Source organism: Equus caballus, chromosome 28 (assembly GCF_041296265.1).
Source record: "Equus caballus isolate H_3958 breed thoroughbred chromosome 28, TB-T2T, whole genome shotgun sequence".
NCBI classification, from domain to species: Eukaryota; Metazoa; Chordata; class Mammalia; order Perissodactyla; family Equidae; genus Equus; species Equus caballus.
The window spans coordinates 30,739,366-30,757,488 of record NC_091711.1 but is presented as its reverse complement, the minus strand read 5'-3'; the positions used below and the strand labels follow the sequence as shown (position 1 = coordinate 30,757,488).

The following is an 18,123-nucleotide window of genomic DNA, read 5'->3' as shown; positions in this document are numbered from 1 at the left end:
AGGTTTAGTGTCTAGCATAGTAATGACAAGTAAAAAACAGGAAAGTAAATCTCAAAATGACTCAAATTGATTGGTAACATTTGTTGAAATAAAGAAAACATATATATACTTTCACCATACAACTTTATTTCTAGTAGACGTAATTTCTACTTCTTGAAGTAGTAATTTGCATTTCTAAATATTTCCCCCCACAAATATACCTGTGTAAGGATGTTGTTCACTGCAGTATTATTGGAAATGATGGAAAACTACAAACAACCCATCTAAGCATCCATCAACAGGGAACTAGTTAAATAAGATATTTCAAACTGTGGAGTACTATTCAAACTTCAAAAGAAATGAGGTAGGACTAGAGGTACTGATACGGAAAAACCTCCATGATATCATTTTTTAAAAGTGCGTGTGTATACAAAACGTCTGCAAGAATATTCACCAATTAACTGGATTTGCAGTGGTGGCCTTGTTGGGGGCTGGGGAGGGGGGGACAGGAGTAAGAATTACAAAAAAAATTTCACTTTTTATGATAGATATTTAATTAATGTTTGAATTTTCTACAAAATTATCATTTTGGAAACAAAAATACATCTGAAACTACATTTTTAAAAAGTTATCCAAATTGAACTGTTAAAATACCTCTATCAATTCTGGAAGTCGAACCTCAAAGTGGTTTAGGATCCTTATTGTCAAAAGTCGAACCTAGAGAAAGTCAAAGGCATGTTTCAAACTCCGAAGTTTAAACATAAGAAGAAATTGATTATCAGTCAGTGAGATCTAAGTCTTATAGAATTATGAAAAATATACCACTTGTCAGAGTAATACATATTTATTCTATCCCTTATTTCATGTTCAATACTAAGCAATATCTCATTCAAATGGCACATGGAACAATTAATGACCAGACTAGACGAAGACAAGGTTGCCCATAAAAGCATATTGTTTCTCTGAACTGTGACACTATGAGCATCTTTGTAAATAAGTACAAATGATTAAGCTTCCAATTCCACTGAAATTCGTGATTTTCATTTGTAAATAACATATTCAGGGTATTTCTATACTCCTGCACGAGCAGCAGAATCACCTCGAGGGCTTTCAAAAAACATGCAGATTTTTCAGTTCTACCTCAACCCTACTGAATCAGAATTTTGGGGTGTGGGAACCCAAATTTTTATTTTTATTAAGCTCCCCAATTAATCCTGTTGCAATCCGTTTAGGTCAGTGTTTAGGAATCACTGCTTTAAACAGAAATCACCCCACAGCAGCATTTTCTGATTAAGGAGCTCTGACATCCACTGTCAATACATATAGAAATAAAAGATGAGAGATGAAGCACACAGCACAGAACAGTATTACCTTGGATATACCAGTTGAAATGTTTGCTTGTAACTTGGGAAATAATTCCATTAAAGCTTCCTCAGAAAGTGGCCCCCTGCAGCCACATAAGGACAATCTCTGATAATAGAGATCAGCCAACAGCAACACAGATGGCTCCAAAGGAAACATTCTGCAATGAGATATTTATCGGATCCAAATCATACCAGACACCCGAATATTTAGGCTACACTAGAAACTGCAGAACGTTATCACTGATGAAGGAAACGTAAAAGGGAACAGCTAAAAGTTTTATGTAGACATTTAGCATCACTTTAGAGACAAAGAATCTGAGGACTAGCAACAGTGAGTGATGTGCTCAAGGACACAAAGCCAGCTGGAGGAAGAGGCAGGAGGAGGAGATGGTATTCTGACTAAAATCCAATGCTGTCTTTTCCATTCACATGCTTGTAAATGAAAATGACATAAAGGGGGATATATACTATGTACTAAGTGTTTTCGATGTGTTGGGCACTGAGCTAAGGAGGGAAGCAGTACAGAGGAGGGGTCCAGCACAGGGGCTCTGGCCTTGGGCAGCTGAGGCTTGAAGCCAGCCTCATCATCTAACAGCAGTGTAACCCTGGGCAAGCCGCTTACCCTCTGTGTGCCATCTTCCTTCAGCAAATGTTCATTGTGTGTCTACTATGTGCCACTGACTTTTCTAGACACTGGATGTAGCAGTAAACAGAAGACAAAGTCCCTATCCTCCTGCAGCTTATATTCTAATAGAGGAAGGTAGCCAATAAATAAATAAATTAATAAATAGTCAGTATGACAGTGATGAGTTTGGTGGAGCAAAGTAAACTGAGGAAAGGAGGCTAGATGGAGAGACTGGGGTGGGGGGTAGCAGGGTGAAGAGGAGTGCTATTTGATAAGGGGGTGGTTGTGGAGGCAGAGACCAAAGGAAGTGCAGAAGTGATCCACCAGATACCTGGAAGAAAAGCCTTCCAGGCAGGTGGAACAGTGATGCCAAGTCCCAGACAGGTGTGCCTGTCTATTTGAGGACAGTCAAGGAGACCAGTCTAGCAGGAACCGAGTTAACAAGGAAGAGGCTGGAGATGAGGTCAGAAGTACCAGGGGTTGATTACACAGAGCCCTGAGGAACATAAGGACTTTGGATTTCATACTGAGTCAGAGGCGATACCACCAGAGCCAGGTTTCTCAACAGCGGTGCTACTGACATTTTAGGCCACATAACGCTTCGTTGTGGGGAGCTACCCTGTGCAGGTTGCTTAGCAGCATCCTGAGCCTCTACCCATTAGATGCCAGTAGCAGACCCCATTTGTGACAACCAAAAACATCTCTAGAATTGCCCCTGCTTAAGAATCAGTCTTGGAGCTATTGGCGAAAGAGGGACAAGATCTGTCTTTCATTTAAAAGAATCATCCCAACAAGGTTGTTGGGTATAAAACAGAGAGCAGCAGGGCAAAGACGGAAGCAAGGGAACTGGTTAGGAGGCTGATGCCATCACCCAGATAAGAGACAGTGGTAGACTAGGTGGCAGCCGGTACTGAGTAGTTGGATTCTGGATTTATTTTAGAAATGTAGTCCCCCCATCTACAATGATAATAGCACCTACACCTCACGGAGTCGTCGTGAGGATTAAATTAAATATGTAGGTAAAGTACTCAGAACACAATAAATGAATTTGTATATTGCTATTACTGCATGCACTGTCTAACTTAATCTCCATGAGAGAAGTATTGCTACTTCCTTTCAAGAGATACTGAAGTTGAGGTTAACCTACCCAAAGCTACAGAGCTAGTAAGTGGTGGAGATTCAAATCCAGGTTGAATCTTCTGGATTCAATCCAGGTTGTCTTGGCTGTGAAGCCTATGAACTTAGCCAGTAACTAGCACAGCACCGAGCACAGAAGCCCACATCTACAACTTTCACAACTGGAAGCTTACGCCTCCGTCCTCAGAGCCAGATTCACTCCGGTTAGAGGATTCTGGGCCTCCGAGGCTAAGAGCCAACTGGATGGGAGGCCAGCTGGCCTTCCACAGGGGACATACTAATCTCACTCTGTGAGATGTGTGCCTTTCTGTTTCAAAACCTCCACAGATGCCTTAAATTGTTTATACCAAAGAATATAGTATAAGTTGAAACAAAACGATCAAGAAAAAAAGGGAATACATAATACGATATGTAGGGAGATATCAAAGGAAAACCCTCCTTAAAGGAATTTAAAGCAATTCAACAAACCATGGAGAAATGCCAGCTTTGCCCAGATTTGGAAATGTAAAGAGATTCTGGATTATTGCAGCAAGTCTCCTAACTGGAGATGTCTCCTTTTTTCCCCTTGAGTCTTTTCTCAACACAGCAGCCAGAGTGATCCTGTTTAGGCCTAAGTCACTTCCCTGCCAAATACCCTCCCGCGGCTTCTTCCCCTTTCACTCAGAGTAAAAGCCAAGGTCCCACAGTGGCCAAACGTCACACACTGTCTGCTACCACCAACTCTATGTCCTCTTCGCCTACTACCCACCCCTCGCTCTGCTCAGTCACAGTAGTTCCTTGCTGCTCAAGCCAGGCACCCCCCTGCTATTGTCCCCAACCTCCAGACTCTCCCTATCCCCTGACTCTGCCTCAATTTTCTTACCACCATCTAACATGCCATATATTTCACTTGTTTGTTTAGTGTCTCTTCTTGCTAGGATGTCAGCTCCAAGAAGGCAAGGGATTTTGTCTGTTTCACTCACTGACTATGTCTCCCAGTGCCTAGAATAGGGCCGGGTGCACGAGAAAAGCGAATAAATATTTACTGAAAGAAGTAAGCGAGTAAATCTGTTTTAAAAAGCATGGGAACAAAATGGACTAGACTCCCAAAAAAGAAGTCAAGTAATTTACCAGGTCTTCAAAAGCCCTGACCTTTGAAAGGGTGCTCAGTAGTGAATGGCTCCCAGTAATGGCCCTGTGCTACTACCCAAGTCAGGAGCTAGCTAACATAAACTTAAAAAACAAAAAAACTGGACTGTTTTAGCATTTAGTATAAGGACCACAGAAAGTCTTCTAAAATGCTGATTATGTTAAGCTGAGATAGAATACGAAAGCAGTGGGAATGTATACGCTGGAACCACTCACAAAGTTACCAAAGGTCAACATTGCGATGTTATGGCTGGGAGGAATCAGCGTTATGCCTTTTACACTCTACAACATGAGTTTACACACATAGTAAAATACCCCTTTACAAAAATGAATCGGCATTTAAAGACTGGGTCAAAAATGCACTTATATTAACTGGAGGATTTAAATCAAAACTGAATTTCCTATGTGAATATTGCTCAGGTACAAAACAAGGACTTTTACTATGTCCGGGATAAAAAGAAGCTTTTGCATTTTATTCATTGTTAAGCTGAATGGAAGAAGATATGTTTACTCACAACACTAAATTCTTCACGCGTTCCACAGGAACCAAATGAAGAAGTTCAGAAGATTCTTCCAAACTTAGCAGAGTATTTACAGCTTGACAAAGAACAAATAAATTTCCTAAGGGCAGAAAAACAGAAGACACCACATTACTTATTTCTTTGACACAATAACTATGAGACATCTCATTATCTAACACTTGCTATTTATACAAAGTTTTTAAAGTGAATTTGTGCCTTCTAAAGAATTATCTGTCAAGTGTCAGAAAATAACAGAAAGGAACTGGAAAGAGAAGGTTCCAAATCTTATATTTTAACTTTTTTAGAAGAAAAATACACTCAAACATAGAGAATAAAAACCTATGTTCCATTAACTGAGATGAAGAGTGAGTTCAGGGATTCCACTGACTGCCATTATCAAAATTAGAACTTTTGAGAAGAGTAGACTTGGACTTTTCATAAACTAAGAGATTATCTTTGCGTAAAACTCATGTTGATCTTATGTCTCCAACTTTTAACGAGTCACAAACCCGATGGCTCCTGCCCACAATCCACTCAATAAATATTAATTAGACATTCATTTAATCCTAGACCAGAGTTTGGCAAACTATGGCCCATAAGTCAGAATATTATAGGTCATCTGTTTTTATAGGGCTGGCAAGCTAAGAATGCTTTTTAATTTTTAAAGGGTTATTTAAAACAAACAAACAAAAAGAATATGCCACAAAGACTGAATGTGGCCCACTAAACCTAAAATATTTACAGTCTGGTCCAGTATATAAAAATTTTGCAGACCCCTGCTCCAGATTTTAGAAGAGTGCTATCCAAGAGAACTTTCTGCAATGGTGGAAATGTTCTATACTTGTGACAATACGTAGCCACAATCCAGTATGGTAGCCACTAGCCACATGTGGCTACTGAGCACTAGAAATGTGGCAAATCTACTTTATTCTCTAATATATCTACTTAGCATCTAACACAGAATCTAGCACATTAATATTTAGATGAATAAACGATTACTACACACGTTAGGAAAAATAATACCAAGCCAGAATAAAACAAAATACCTACTTTTAAATTGCTCTTCTCAGGCTAGCAGGAAGAGATGTACAAGTATACAATAGGAAATAGTGTTCTGGGTAGGGCGGCCTAATTCTGCCTGGAAGAATCACGAAGCCCTTTCTAGAGGTATTGTGTTTGAGCTGAATTTTGAAAGAAAAGTACGAGTTCAGCAAATGACAAAGACCTAGAAAGGACTCTAGGCAGAAGGAATGCATCTAAAGGGCAGCCAGAGGGTTGTCAAATAAAGTGTCTTGCTCAGGGTAAGCAAATGCCTGGAGCGTAAGTTGTATACAGGTGTAGAGTGGGTGTGGGAGATGGGAACAAGACACAAACTGGGGCCCGAAAATGAGGGGTCTTATATGCCATGGCATCCTTCTGATACTTCACCTTTTAGATTCAGCTTATGTTCAAGACATCCAGACTCAGTCATCACGTTATGAGGTACAAGTGCAACATGTCCACCTTATCCTCTTTTCTCTGTATTTATCATATGGGGGTTATGCCAGAACACAATGCTAGTGTTATTCTCTGGTATTCTATGCGTATACAGTTACTTTTGGTGTGCCAGAAAAGAGAGATGAGAACAAATGGTGATTGTTAACTGACCTTTTCCAGAGCTCCCTCTGTCAACAGTCATGAAGAGTGACTCTATGAAACATGTGACTAGGGGTATCACCTTCTCTTTCTCAAGAGGTCTGTCCAAGAAGTGGGGAGAAAAAGAAAAAAGTTCAAACCAGCATTTAATGGCTTTTTCATGGACTAGCAAGAAATGGCTACAAAACTTTAAGCAGCATGTCATGTATCTCCTTCAAAATCAGACATAGTTTATTTTCTCACCTAATATGAGGTAACACGACAAGGGCTGCCCAAGAATGTGAAAGGTAAGTAGCGTCTTTACTTGGGGGTAACTGAATTATAGACAAAAGATGGTCCAATGCTGGAATCTGTTCCTTTCCTCCCTTGGATCTAGTCTTCTTCTGCCTTACATAAGATCTGAAGGAAGAAAAGACAAACAAATGTTTAGGACAGGAGAGAACATAATTGCTCTTGCCCTCTGAAGTTTGAAATAAAACTGGTTCCTTTCCATGTGCGGAGCATTGCAGGGGAGGAGGGGACTAGTGGGGTTGAAGATAAATAACTAATCAAATGTGAGTTATGTACTGATTTTCAATGAGAGGCTTTTTCAATCCCTATTAGTTCTATTTTCTATTTTAATTTGCTTCATAACTTAACCAAGTCTCTTCTCTTCTAATTTTAGCTATTATTTCTGAATTTCGTGCTGATGGACACATTTTTAAGAACTGGAGAGGTAATTTATTGCAATGAACTGACTTCTTCCATCTCCCTTTCCTTTTTGACATGAATTTTACTACTTCACAAATAGAGAATGATGCTGCAAAGTTATCATGGTAAATTTGACAAATGTCACCAAACTGATTATGATTTAGAAGTAACTTTCTCTGCTGCTTTAATCTGATAAATGGTTACTCAATGATGTTTTCTGCATGACACTCAGCTTTAGGTATGTTACTTTGGCACTATTTTTGTTTGCCTCTTAATTTTTGCCAATGAACCATACCTCAGTCTTATTTGAAAGAGATCTAATTGAAAAAAAGGTTACAGAAACAATAAGTAAAATGATTTCTTTTATAATTTACCTTCCATGTCCAGTTTGGTTAGTTTGTTATGCAACAGAAGTAGAATATCAGGTTTTTATTCCTGTGCGCTTTTTGTCATTAAAATTAACCAAAAAGTTGCATTCTCTTTTGTTTCATACTTACCAGGATATTGAATTCCTGGAAATTACAATAATTAATTTAGTCAACAATTTCTACAAGTTGCTAAATCTTGATATGCAGTCTTTCTAGTAGTAATCATGTAGCAGCAACCAACAAATGGCAAAAAACTTACAAATATTGAGATACTTTTAAAAAAGTGAGTTATTAGTTATAATGTCATTCACTGCTTCATCACATCTGCGAATGAGCTCCTCCAATAAAATCTACACTCTTTTCCTCCTCCTGAAGGCCCATGGTGATCTGAGCCTCACCTACTTTCATTTCTCACTTCCTCTCATTCCACTCTCCTTGTTCAATGCTCTTTACTCACAGAGTTTCTTTTTGTTCCTCAAACATACTGGGCTTATTCCTGTCCCAGAGCCTTTGAGTAACTCTTCCCTCTGCTTGGAAAGCCTTTCACTTTGGTCTTTGCAAGGCTGGACCCTTTCCTCATTACAATTGGTCCAAAGGTCTCCTCTCCAGAGAGGGATAGTGCTGTCTCTGAATTTACTCTACCCTCTCAACAACCTGTTTTATTTTTCTTTTTATCACTATCTAAAATTATCTTGTTTGTTTATCTGCCTCATATCTGTCTCCTCCAAGAACGTAGCTCCCCAAAAGAAGGAACCTTTTTCTTATTCATTATTATATCCTAGAACCTAGAACAGTGCCTATACAATAAATATTGGTCAAATGACAGAATAAATTTATCTTCTAAAGAGTGTTTTCACAGCTATTATATTTTTTATTCTCATGACAAATCTGTGAGATGAATCGGTGGAGTATTACTAAGAATATGCAGACAAAGGTGACCATTCACTACAGCCTATCTCTGTGGGGGTGGCAGAGGGATGTTTTCTCAGAGAAAGACACAGAAGCTGTGGTACTTGCCTTAAGTTAATATGACTACATGTATTTATTTATTCTTATCGTGCCACATTCCAAGGAGGATTTGAGACGGCTGAGATGGCAGTGTAAGGTCTGACCCGCAGCCTCAGCCAGGACCTTGGCTTCACCTCATGGAAGCCAACAAAGCAGCTTCACTCTCACAGCCCAGAACCCAGAGTTCTGGCCACTCGCAAGGAATCTGCCTGTTGGAGATTGGCTTGGTGTTGTAAAATCAAGAGAAAAGTTCCAAGGGAGTAAGTCTACAGGAGTTACTCATTACCCATTCCTCAGGAATCAGGGCTCAGCGAAGTAAGAAACCAACAAGACTATGCTGGCATGTTTTGATAGAGAAGCTACTTTAAGATCAGCAGAAGAGCAAAGTTTGAAGAAGATGGGTTCCTCCAGAATCTCATGCTGATCAGATTCACAAACTAACTTTGCTGTGTGACTGTGGGGACAATGACGCCCACCTCAAAGGATGTAGCAACAGGTCTAACTAATCCAATAGAAATAAGAAATTTATGTATTCCTATATATTCTTATGTATAAATAATAGGAACGAGAAGGGAACTAACTGGTTTCCTAATCTACAATTTCTAGAATCATATCCACTCAACTATTTGAAAAATGACCTGAATCCTCTCACACACTTACGTAAACTTTGTTTTCAACTTCCAAAGGGTATGCGATGTTTTTAATGAAATTAAGAAAGTAATCCACAGTGCTTTTAACAATTCAAAGGTATATAATCTAAAAGTTAATAGTGACTTCTTTCTTCCCCTTACCATCCTCCTGACATAAACAAAGTTAACAGTTTTGTGTATCCTTAGGGAGATGTTAATTCTCCCCAAATTCATCTATAGATTTAATACAATCCCAAACAAAATCTCAGTAAGGTTTTTTTGTAGACATAGATAAGTTTCTTCCAAAATTTAAATAGAAAGGCAAAGGACCAAGAATAGCTGAAACAATTTTGAAAAAGAAGAATAAAGTGAGAGGATTTCTTTTTTTCAAAATTTCAAGACTCATTTTATAGCTATAGTAATAAGACAGTGTGGTCTTAGAGAGGGAGAGATACACAGATCAATGGAACAGAATAGCGAACCCAGAATTAGACCCACACACATATGCCCAACTGATTTTTGACAAAGGTGCAAAAGTAATGAGGAAGAGTTGGCTTTTCAACAAATGTTGCCAAAGAAGTGGCCATCCATAGGCAAAAAAATAAACTTGACCTAAACCTCACACCTCACATAAAAATTAACTCAAAATAGATCACAGACAAGTTTAAATAACTATGAAACTTTTAGAAAAATAGGAGAAAATATTTGGGAGCTCCAGCTAGGCAAACAGTTCTTAGACTTGACTTGATCAAAAACATTATCCATAAAAGAAAAGTTGATAAATTGGATCTCATCAAAATCTAAAACTTTGCCCTGTGAAAAATCTTTTTAAACAAATAAAGACAAGCTATCCACTGGGAGAAAATATTTGCAAAGCACATATCTGACAAAAGGACTAGTACCTAGAATATATAAAGCGTTCTTTTAAAACTCAACAGTAAAGACACAGGCCATCAGTTAGAAAATGGGCCATGGAAATGAACAGATATTTCACTAAAGAAGATATACGGAAAGCAAATAAGCACATTAAAAGATGTTCAACATCATTAGCCACTGGGGAAATGCAAATTGAAATCACAATCCTATCAGATTGGCAAAAATAAAAAACAGTGATAATACCAAATGCTGGTGAAGATGCAGAGAAATTGGATCACTCATACGGCTAGCTGAAATGTAAAATGGCAAAACCATTCTGGAAAACCGTTTGGTAGTTTTTCATAAAACTAAACATTCACTTATGATATAACTCAACAATTCCACTTCTGGGCATTTATCTCAAAGAAACAAAGTGATGTACATGAATGCTCATAACAGCTTTATTCAAAATAGTCAAAAACTAGAAATGACCTAAATGTCTTTCAACAAGTGAATGATTAAACAAACTGTTACATCCATACCATGGAATACTACTCAGCAACAAGCACATGAAAAGATGTTAAACAGAAAAAGGAAGGGACTCCTGATACAACTTGGATGGGTCTCAAGGGAATTAACATTGAGTGAGAAAAAGCCAACCTCAAAAGTTGGACTGTATAATTCCATTTAGATAATATTCTTGAAATGACAAAATCATAAAAATGGAGAAGAGATCAGTGGTAGCCACGGGTTAGGGATGGAGTGGGAAGCATCAGGGTGAATGAGCCTATTAAAAGGTGGACTGAGGGGCTGGCCCGGTGGTGCAGTGGTTAAGTTCACACATTCCACTTCAGCAGCCCGAGGTTCACCGGTTTGGATCCTGGGTGTGGACCTATGGACCTCTTGTCAGGCCATGCTGTGGCAGGCATCCCACATAAAACAGAGAAAGATGGGCACAGATGTTAGCTCAGGGCCAGTCTTCCTCAGCAAAAAGAGGTGGATTGGCGGCAGACGTTAACTCAGGGGTAATCTTCCTCAAAAAATAAAAGGTAGCAGGAGCCGAACGGGCAAAACCGTGGGCTGCTCGCTGAAGCGGAGGGCACAAACGTAACCACTCAGCCATGGGGCCAGCACCAGCTCTGTATCTTTACTCTGGTGGTGGTTACAAATCTACACATGTGATATAACTGCACAGAACTTTATATCCATGTACATACACACACAGAGATAAGTGCACGTAAAACTGGTGAAATCTGAATAAGGACAGCAGATTGTACATTGTACCAATGTCAATTTTCTGTTGTGATATTGCAGTAAACTTATGCAAGACGTTACCATTGGAGGAAACTGAGTGAAGGCTCACAGAACTTCTCTGTACTATTCCTTGCAACTGCACATGAAGGTACAATTATTTTAGAATAAAAAGTTAAAGAAAATTAATAGTTACCTCTCTCTTTCACTTGCCATCCTCTTGATGTTAACCAAGTTAACCTGTTTGTGTATCCTTTCATACGTTTTTCTATGATTATATATACTTTTTATTTTAACTTTGCAAAAATCATACTACATGTACTATTCTACAATTTGCTTTTTTCACATAATAATATATCATGCACATCTTTCCAGTTAATACACACAGATCTTCATTTTGGGGAGTATTCTTGATGCATTATTTTTAAACAGGTAATCCTACCAACATTATAGGGAATAAAGACTTGGAACTTACCCCACCATCTGTTGTGAGAAAGCCAGAGGGTACTTCTCAATGGCCATCGAGCCAGCAGTGGGAGGTGCTGCTTTGTTCAGAATGAGCTTGGCCAAAACAGCCAGAGCTTCATCTTTGGCCACAGCATCATCAATCAAGAAGCAATTCTCAATATATAAGAGAAAGCTTGGTAGAAAAAGCTAAAAATAAGAAAGGAAATCACATTGATTAACAGATACACATTTCAGAACACCTAATGAAGAGAAGACTGTAACACTTCCACAGAGAAAAAATAAATCATAAACAAAGGATCAGGAATCATAACGGCATCAGAGCTCTCCACAGGAACAATGGAAGCTAGAAGACAGTGGAGCAATGCCCGGAAAACTCCGAGGGAAAATGACAGAATCTAGAATTATATACCCAACCTATTAGCAATATTAGCATGAGAGAAGAATAAAGACATTTTCAGATGTACTGAATCTCAAAATTTTACTCCCATTCAGCCTTTCTCAGGAACATCTGGGGAATGTGTTCCAACAAAATGAGAGAATAAACTATGACAAGAGGAAGACATGGGACCCAAGAAACAGGAGGAAAACAAAAGGAAGTCCTAGTACGACATCTGTGCAGTGGGCTGAGAAAGCAATCCATTCAGACTTGAATTGCTCCAGGAGGAATGTCTCCAAAATATGGAGGAAAAAAAAAATTGAGCTGCTAAATTATCTGATAGTTTGCCATGTGAAAGACATTCTACTATGCTGTTGGAAGACAGACTCACAGACCAGCTATTTAAAGAAAACAATTTCTAGTTTTCAAAGAATGAGGCAATTATTAACTTCAGGAAGAATTAAAAGGTATAAAAAAAGGGAAATATAACTATAAAATACTCCTTGTTTATAAGGATTAAGTATACGGTGAATATGAATTCAACCAAAATTTGTGATGTAACTCTCTTGAGAAGATGAGAGGTAAAAGAACCAGAATCCATCTATCATAGGCGGAAGTCTACAGATGAGAACTAAAACTAATGATCAGGGAAAATCAGTTATTCAGAGGATTCACATATATAAAGTAAATACTAAAAAATAAAAAAAAAAATGCTAAAACTCATTAGATGTGCTTGCTTCTGGTGAGTTAAGATGGAAGTAGAAATGAAGTGACTGTCTTCTAGCCCTGTTTGACTTTTAAACTATAGACATAGAGTACTCTGATAAAAATAAGATTTTTTAAAAGACCAAAGGGAACAAGGAAGAAGAAAAATAAGCAGTTGCTAAGAAAACCAGAGCGAGATAAAGGGCCCTCACTGGGCAGGAAGGAACAGGGCTAGGACACATACAAAGAAGCTTTTCTTGAGACAAATGAGAATATATATTATTAAAGACTAAAGCGAAAAATAAGAGAACAGAGAGAAAGGTTTCCATGACGTATTCTGTAGGGTTACTGAGTTATAAGGAGCAGCAAACGGTTGACAGAGGTGAGAGGAAAGGGATAAAGTAAACTCAGGTTTTGATGAGAAAGATTTCTATCTCCTTCCATCAGGTACCTATTTGGAAGCAATGAAATGAATGTGCAACATTCCTCCAATGCCAACCATTTCAGAAACTATTTTCTATGCTGCAAATTCACACAAAAGTTCCTTAAACTGTTGTTTCAATTTTACCACATGGTTCTGTAACTTCTTAAAGGATTATTAAAAAACAAGTTGGTTACTTAATATCATTTTAAATGCCTTAGCATATGGAATAAAGTTTCACTTACGATCTAGAATTAGAATATAGTTACTTTAAAAAATATGGACTGAAATATCAAATACTTATTCTGTTCCTTTCAAAAAAACAAACAAAAAAATCATAGGATTTTAAATCTGATTATTTTATCATGACAGATTAAGAACATAACAAAATAAACCGAAAACTTACTATCTCACTCACCTGCTCAAACTGCTTCATAGCAAACATGACTTCAGAAAAATCCAAAAGTAAATGTCTTTCAAATCTGCTCTCAAAAGTCTGTGGACCACAGGTAAAAAGTATTAATGTAAGTACACCGAGAGTACTTTCCCTGTTCCTGAAAATAAAAAACATCCCAAACTTTCCAGGTCCTCTAACTTGCAAGCAGGAAGTAGTGGGATGCTCGATATCAGTTAACACAGTCAAAGGAGGCAAAAAGAACTTGCTGGCTGAATTTGCCACTGTGTAGAGGGACACACCCGGGTGTGAGACACAGGCACTGAGCCCTCCCCGGGAAAGCAGCTAGAGTACGGCAACCGTAGGCACACTTCAACAAGTATTCTGTCCACATGCTTGGCCTTCTCCAAAGGAACTTACACAGATGCAAAGGGCACTGCGATTCTAGGGATCACACAGGGCTCTGCCTGACAGCTGCTCAGTTCTTTCCCAGCTACAGAGAACTATGAAAGGGCAAGCAGCATGGTTTTATACCATCCTCTATACTTCATGCTGCATTAAATGAAGCTAGGAAGAACCTAACTGATCTTTCTGCAATCCCACTTCCCTCCAATCCATCTTCTCAACTCACTAAAATGCAAGTCTCATCAAACCATTTCCCCTACTTAAAATTTTTCCAGAGCCCTCCACTACTTGCAGGATAAAATCCAACCTAACGTTTCAAAGCCAAGCAGAACCTTGCTGATGTGCACCACATTTCCCCACGTCTCTATGTGCCCAGATGGCACACTTTTGAACGTGTCTTTGCTGTTCCCTTTCCTAGCATTTCTAATCCCTTCTCTGACTGGCAGACTGCTATTTAATCTTCAAGGACTATCCCAGATACAAGTCCTTTGAAAAACATTCTCTGTTCCTCAACCCCAAGCAAAATTAATCGTTGTGTTTCAACATGACATGAATAGATTCGTTCAATGGACTGCAACTACTCACTCCCAGGGCTCACCTCCTTAACAATTAAAAATCACAGGCACCAGCATCCACCCTGGGATACCTGGTCCATACCCAACACACGGCAAGCTAGACATGTTTGGTGAATATTTGCTGAGCAGACTTAGCTTTTACCACACTTTGTTTTGCTTATTTCTATTACAGCATGCAATTCACATCTCTTTAACAAGATTATAAACTCCCTGAGGACAGAGCATTTGCCACTCTTCATCTGTACTCCCCAGGAGACCCACTCAATGTTAAACATCTTATTAACTACTCAATTAACATTTGTTGAAATAAATTACTTTTTCTACGGTTTCTTTGACGAGGGCCTCTGGCAAGCAAACATTTTCACCTAGGATCAAAGCAGAAATTACATCCAAGAGGGTCTCCTGACAAGACGTGGAGAGATGGGCTATCTGTAATGTTTGAGACAACACCTGTAAAAGAAAAGAAAGACAACACATACTTAGCAATCAGCTTTTAACGAACAGACTCTAAGCAAATTAAGTTGGGAACTCACCTTACAAATATCAACAGGTTTGGTTATCTTTGATCCATTTCCATGTTTCACGAGTATCAGATATGTTTCTAGCAACCTTTTTATCTGTTCAGAACATTCACCACAGTTGCTTTTGGTTACTTTCGTATGTAGATCCAGAAGTGATTCCTGCAAACAAAGAATTTACCAGAGAGAATAACTATATCAAACTCAACTATTAATTCAATGATGAAACTATTGCGTGAAGCAGTTCAAATTTTCATGTCCCTTTGCTCTCAAAGAAAAAGACACATTTACCAGGTGTCACTAATGATAATAACAATGAACATTTTTGAGTGCACTGTTCTAAGTTCTTTAAAAGTATTTCCTCACAACCCTCGCAACAACCCCAAGGTAGGGAATATTATCACCCCCATTTACGAGATGAAAAGACTGAGAAATAGAGCAGTAAGTGACAAAGCCAAGATCCAAACAGAGGCAGTGTGCTCCAAAGCCTGTGCTCTTAACCACTAGGCTCTACTGTGTCTCAAGATATCAAGCCAAATGAAAGTAGTACAGGGGGTGGAGGGAAGGAAAATCCTAAGAAGACAACAATTATAAAATACAATCTCCAGGGGTGGTCTGTTAAACTAAGAGCAACAACAATCAACTCTTGGACTCCTTATTACATACAAATTCTTAAAAATTAGAACTCACTTGCAAACATTCAAAAAATGTACCAAAATGTTCCTTGTAGATGTAAGACGCGGTGGACTTGACCATGCTTTTGAGTGTTTCTCCAACTAAAATCCATGGTAGTTGCGTTTCTGTTTCAGTAACTGGTCCTAGCTTTTGGAAAATTAGCTTCACTGCCTGTGAGAATCCAAGAATCATTAAAATGAACATGTACACTCTTATTTTTAAGTATTACACTATTTCCCTCTCTGATTAAGCTACCTTAAAATGTGATCTGGAATAATTAAAGATCTGGCAGCTTTCATGGTGAACTATGTATCCCAAAAGGAATTTCCAAACTAGGACGGGGAATTTTATCATACAACTACCCCCTCCCCACCACTCCCGCTCCTTAATCAACTTATGTTACCTTCTAGGATCCAGAATAAAGAAGACAGCACTGATTTTATAAGTAAAAATACCTAATGACCCAGGGCCTACATTAGGTAAGCATTGCTATTAAAGCCCTAATGCTCCCCATTTAGTGCTTTCTATCTATTCTAGGCAATCCTCTCTCCACATCATTTGTGTAAATCTTACCTATTTTTTCTTTAATATCTTTCACATAAACTCAAAGTATTCCTCCCAGCTATTTACCTTCTCTGTACAGGAGTGAAACATATTTCTAACACCTTTGCACATTTCAAAGAGCAACTGTCCGACTCCTTCTACTTTTTCTGGATGTTTATCAAGATCAAGAAACATTAAATTGAAAAGTGCATTTTTATCAGAAACCTAAAACACGAAATACAAATGGAAAATTGTATTTACAACATAAACATATCCAAACAAAGAATTATTATTTGCTATTCCACAAATTCATATTTGAATGTAATTAGCACGAAATTCTAAAAGGAATAGACACTTGCAATGATTTCAAATTACTATAACAGTATACTATCACTTGTAATGTCACACAAAAGAATAATTAATTCATAGGTATGATATGAAGGTATGTACCAAGAAAAACTACATAAGGCAACATTCTGTCTTTTAAAGTAAATCATATATTTTACGAGTATAAAAAAAATTTAATACCAACGTCTTTGTTTTATTACAATAACTCTCTAAAATTTACTAAGGAAACAAACACAAACGACACCATGACACAATGAGTTCCTTTCAGGAAATTATTACAAAAATTCCTGTTAATGTATTCCTGTTCATGTATTTTCTGATTTGAATTAGAGGCTATATATACACTGAAAAGTTTTGATGTATGTACACTGAAAGCTACCAACAAACCCCTAAATAACAATAAAAGTGACTCAAATTATTTCATATTAGTGAGCAAAGACAACCTTACAGTGAGATAAACTCAAAATAGCAATACGTTTCTGTTTATATAAAAAAATTATTAGTCCATGATAACCACATTATAAAAAAATACATGCTTCTGTCCATCAGATTCTTGAGGATTAATGAGCAATAAACATATAAATTATTAAACTAACCTTTCTCATCAAAAAAGTAAAGCTTTCAGCAGCAAAATTTCTTATGTGTAGTTTTTTATGAGCCAGGAGTGTACTATACATGCTATAAATGAGAAAATAAAATGTTTAATTAAGCATAATTTTAATAAAGATGTACTACATGTCAACTATATGTCCAACACTGTGCTAATTATGCAAGGAATACGTAGCAGGTATGAAATAAGTAGTTTAAAATCTCATTTGGTTACCAAGACACCCCATGTTGAACAGAAGAGTGAAGGTCACGGACATTAAGAATCCTAGGATTGGTGGTGCTGGTGTTATAGAAAAGACTCCATAAAAAGCTGCAACTTGTAGTGAGCCCTGAATGACAGGAAGAACTTAGGTAGGTACTGGAATGCATATTATTAGAGATACAAATGAGATCAAAAATGGGGTGGGCAGAAGACGTCATGGTCAAGAGATAACAAGGAGTCCAACTAGTCTAAAAGAAGGAGGATGATATGGTTGAGGAGGGCAGCTGCAGATAAAGCTGCCCAGGTAAACAGGTGGCTCCAACACCAAGCAGAGGAATTTGGACCCTAGCTTACATTTATGTTACTTCATCTAATCAGCACAACTCTATGGAGTAGGTACTATTATTATCCTTATTTCTACAGAAAATGAAATTGAGGCAAAAAGGTAAGCAACCAACCCAAGGTCATACAGCCATGTAGCTGTAACTAAATAATTACTTGTCTAATCAGTGTTTAAACTGGTCTTCCTAACAACAAAAGAATACAGAATATCTCTCTCCTATTTTTGCCATATCCCCAGTATCTAACAGTGCCCTTGCTCATAGCAGGTACTAATAAATCCTGGCTGAGTAAGAAATGAGTATTTTCAGAAGGATTAATTGGGTAGCAATATATAGTATGAAATACAAGAAGA

General features: G+C 37.9%; 1 protein-coding gene across 2 annotated transcripts in view; it reads right to left on the bottom strand.

Annotated features, from left to right (window-relative positions):
• The window catches only part of UTP20 (UTP20 small subunit processome component), a 92,895-nt gene that overhangs the window by 66,902 nt on the left and 7,870 nt on the right, over positions 1-18,123 (bottom strand). For both annotated transcript variants that reach the window (XM_014736768.3, XM_001496795.6), the window contains exons 6-17: positions 17,215-17,296; positions 16,358-16,495; positions 15,743-15,898; positions 15,068-15,214; positions 14,850-14,984; positions 13,579-13,656; positions 11,666-11,844; positions 6,633-6,788; positions 6,402-6,490; positions 4,749-4,854; positions 1,351-1,501; positions 634-696 (exon numbers count right to left, since the gene is read on the bottom strand). In XM_014736768.3, coding sequence (XP_014592254.1) covers positions 634-696; positions 1,351-1,501; positions 4,749-4,854; positions 6,402-6,490; positions 6,633-6,788; positions 11,666-11,844; positions 13,579-13,656; positions 14,850-14,984; positions 15,068-15,214; positions 15,743-15,898; positions 16,358-16,495; positions 17,215-17,296 — 1,480 coding nt within the window. The remainder of the gene's footprint in view (positions 1-633; positions 697-1,350; positions 1,502-4,748; positions 4,855-6,401; positions 6,491-6,632; positions 6,789-11,665; positions 11,845-13,578; positions 13,657-14,849; positions 14,985-15,067; positions 15,215-15,742; positions 15,899-16,357; positions 16,496-17,214; positions 17,297-18,123) is intronic.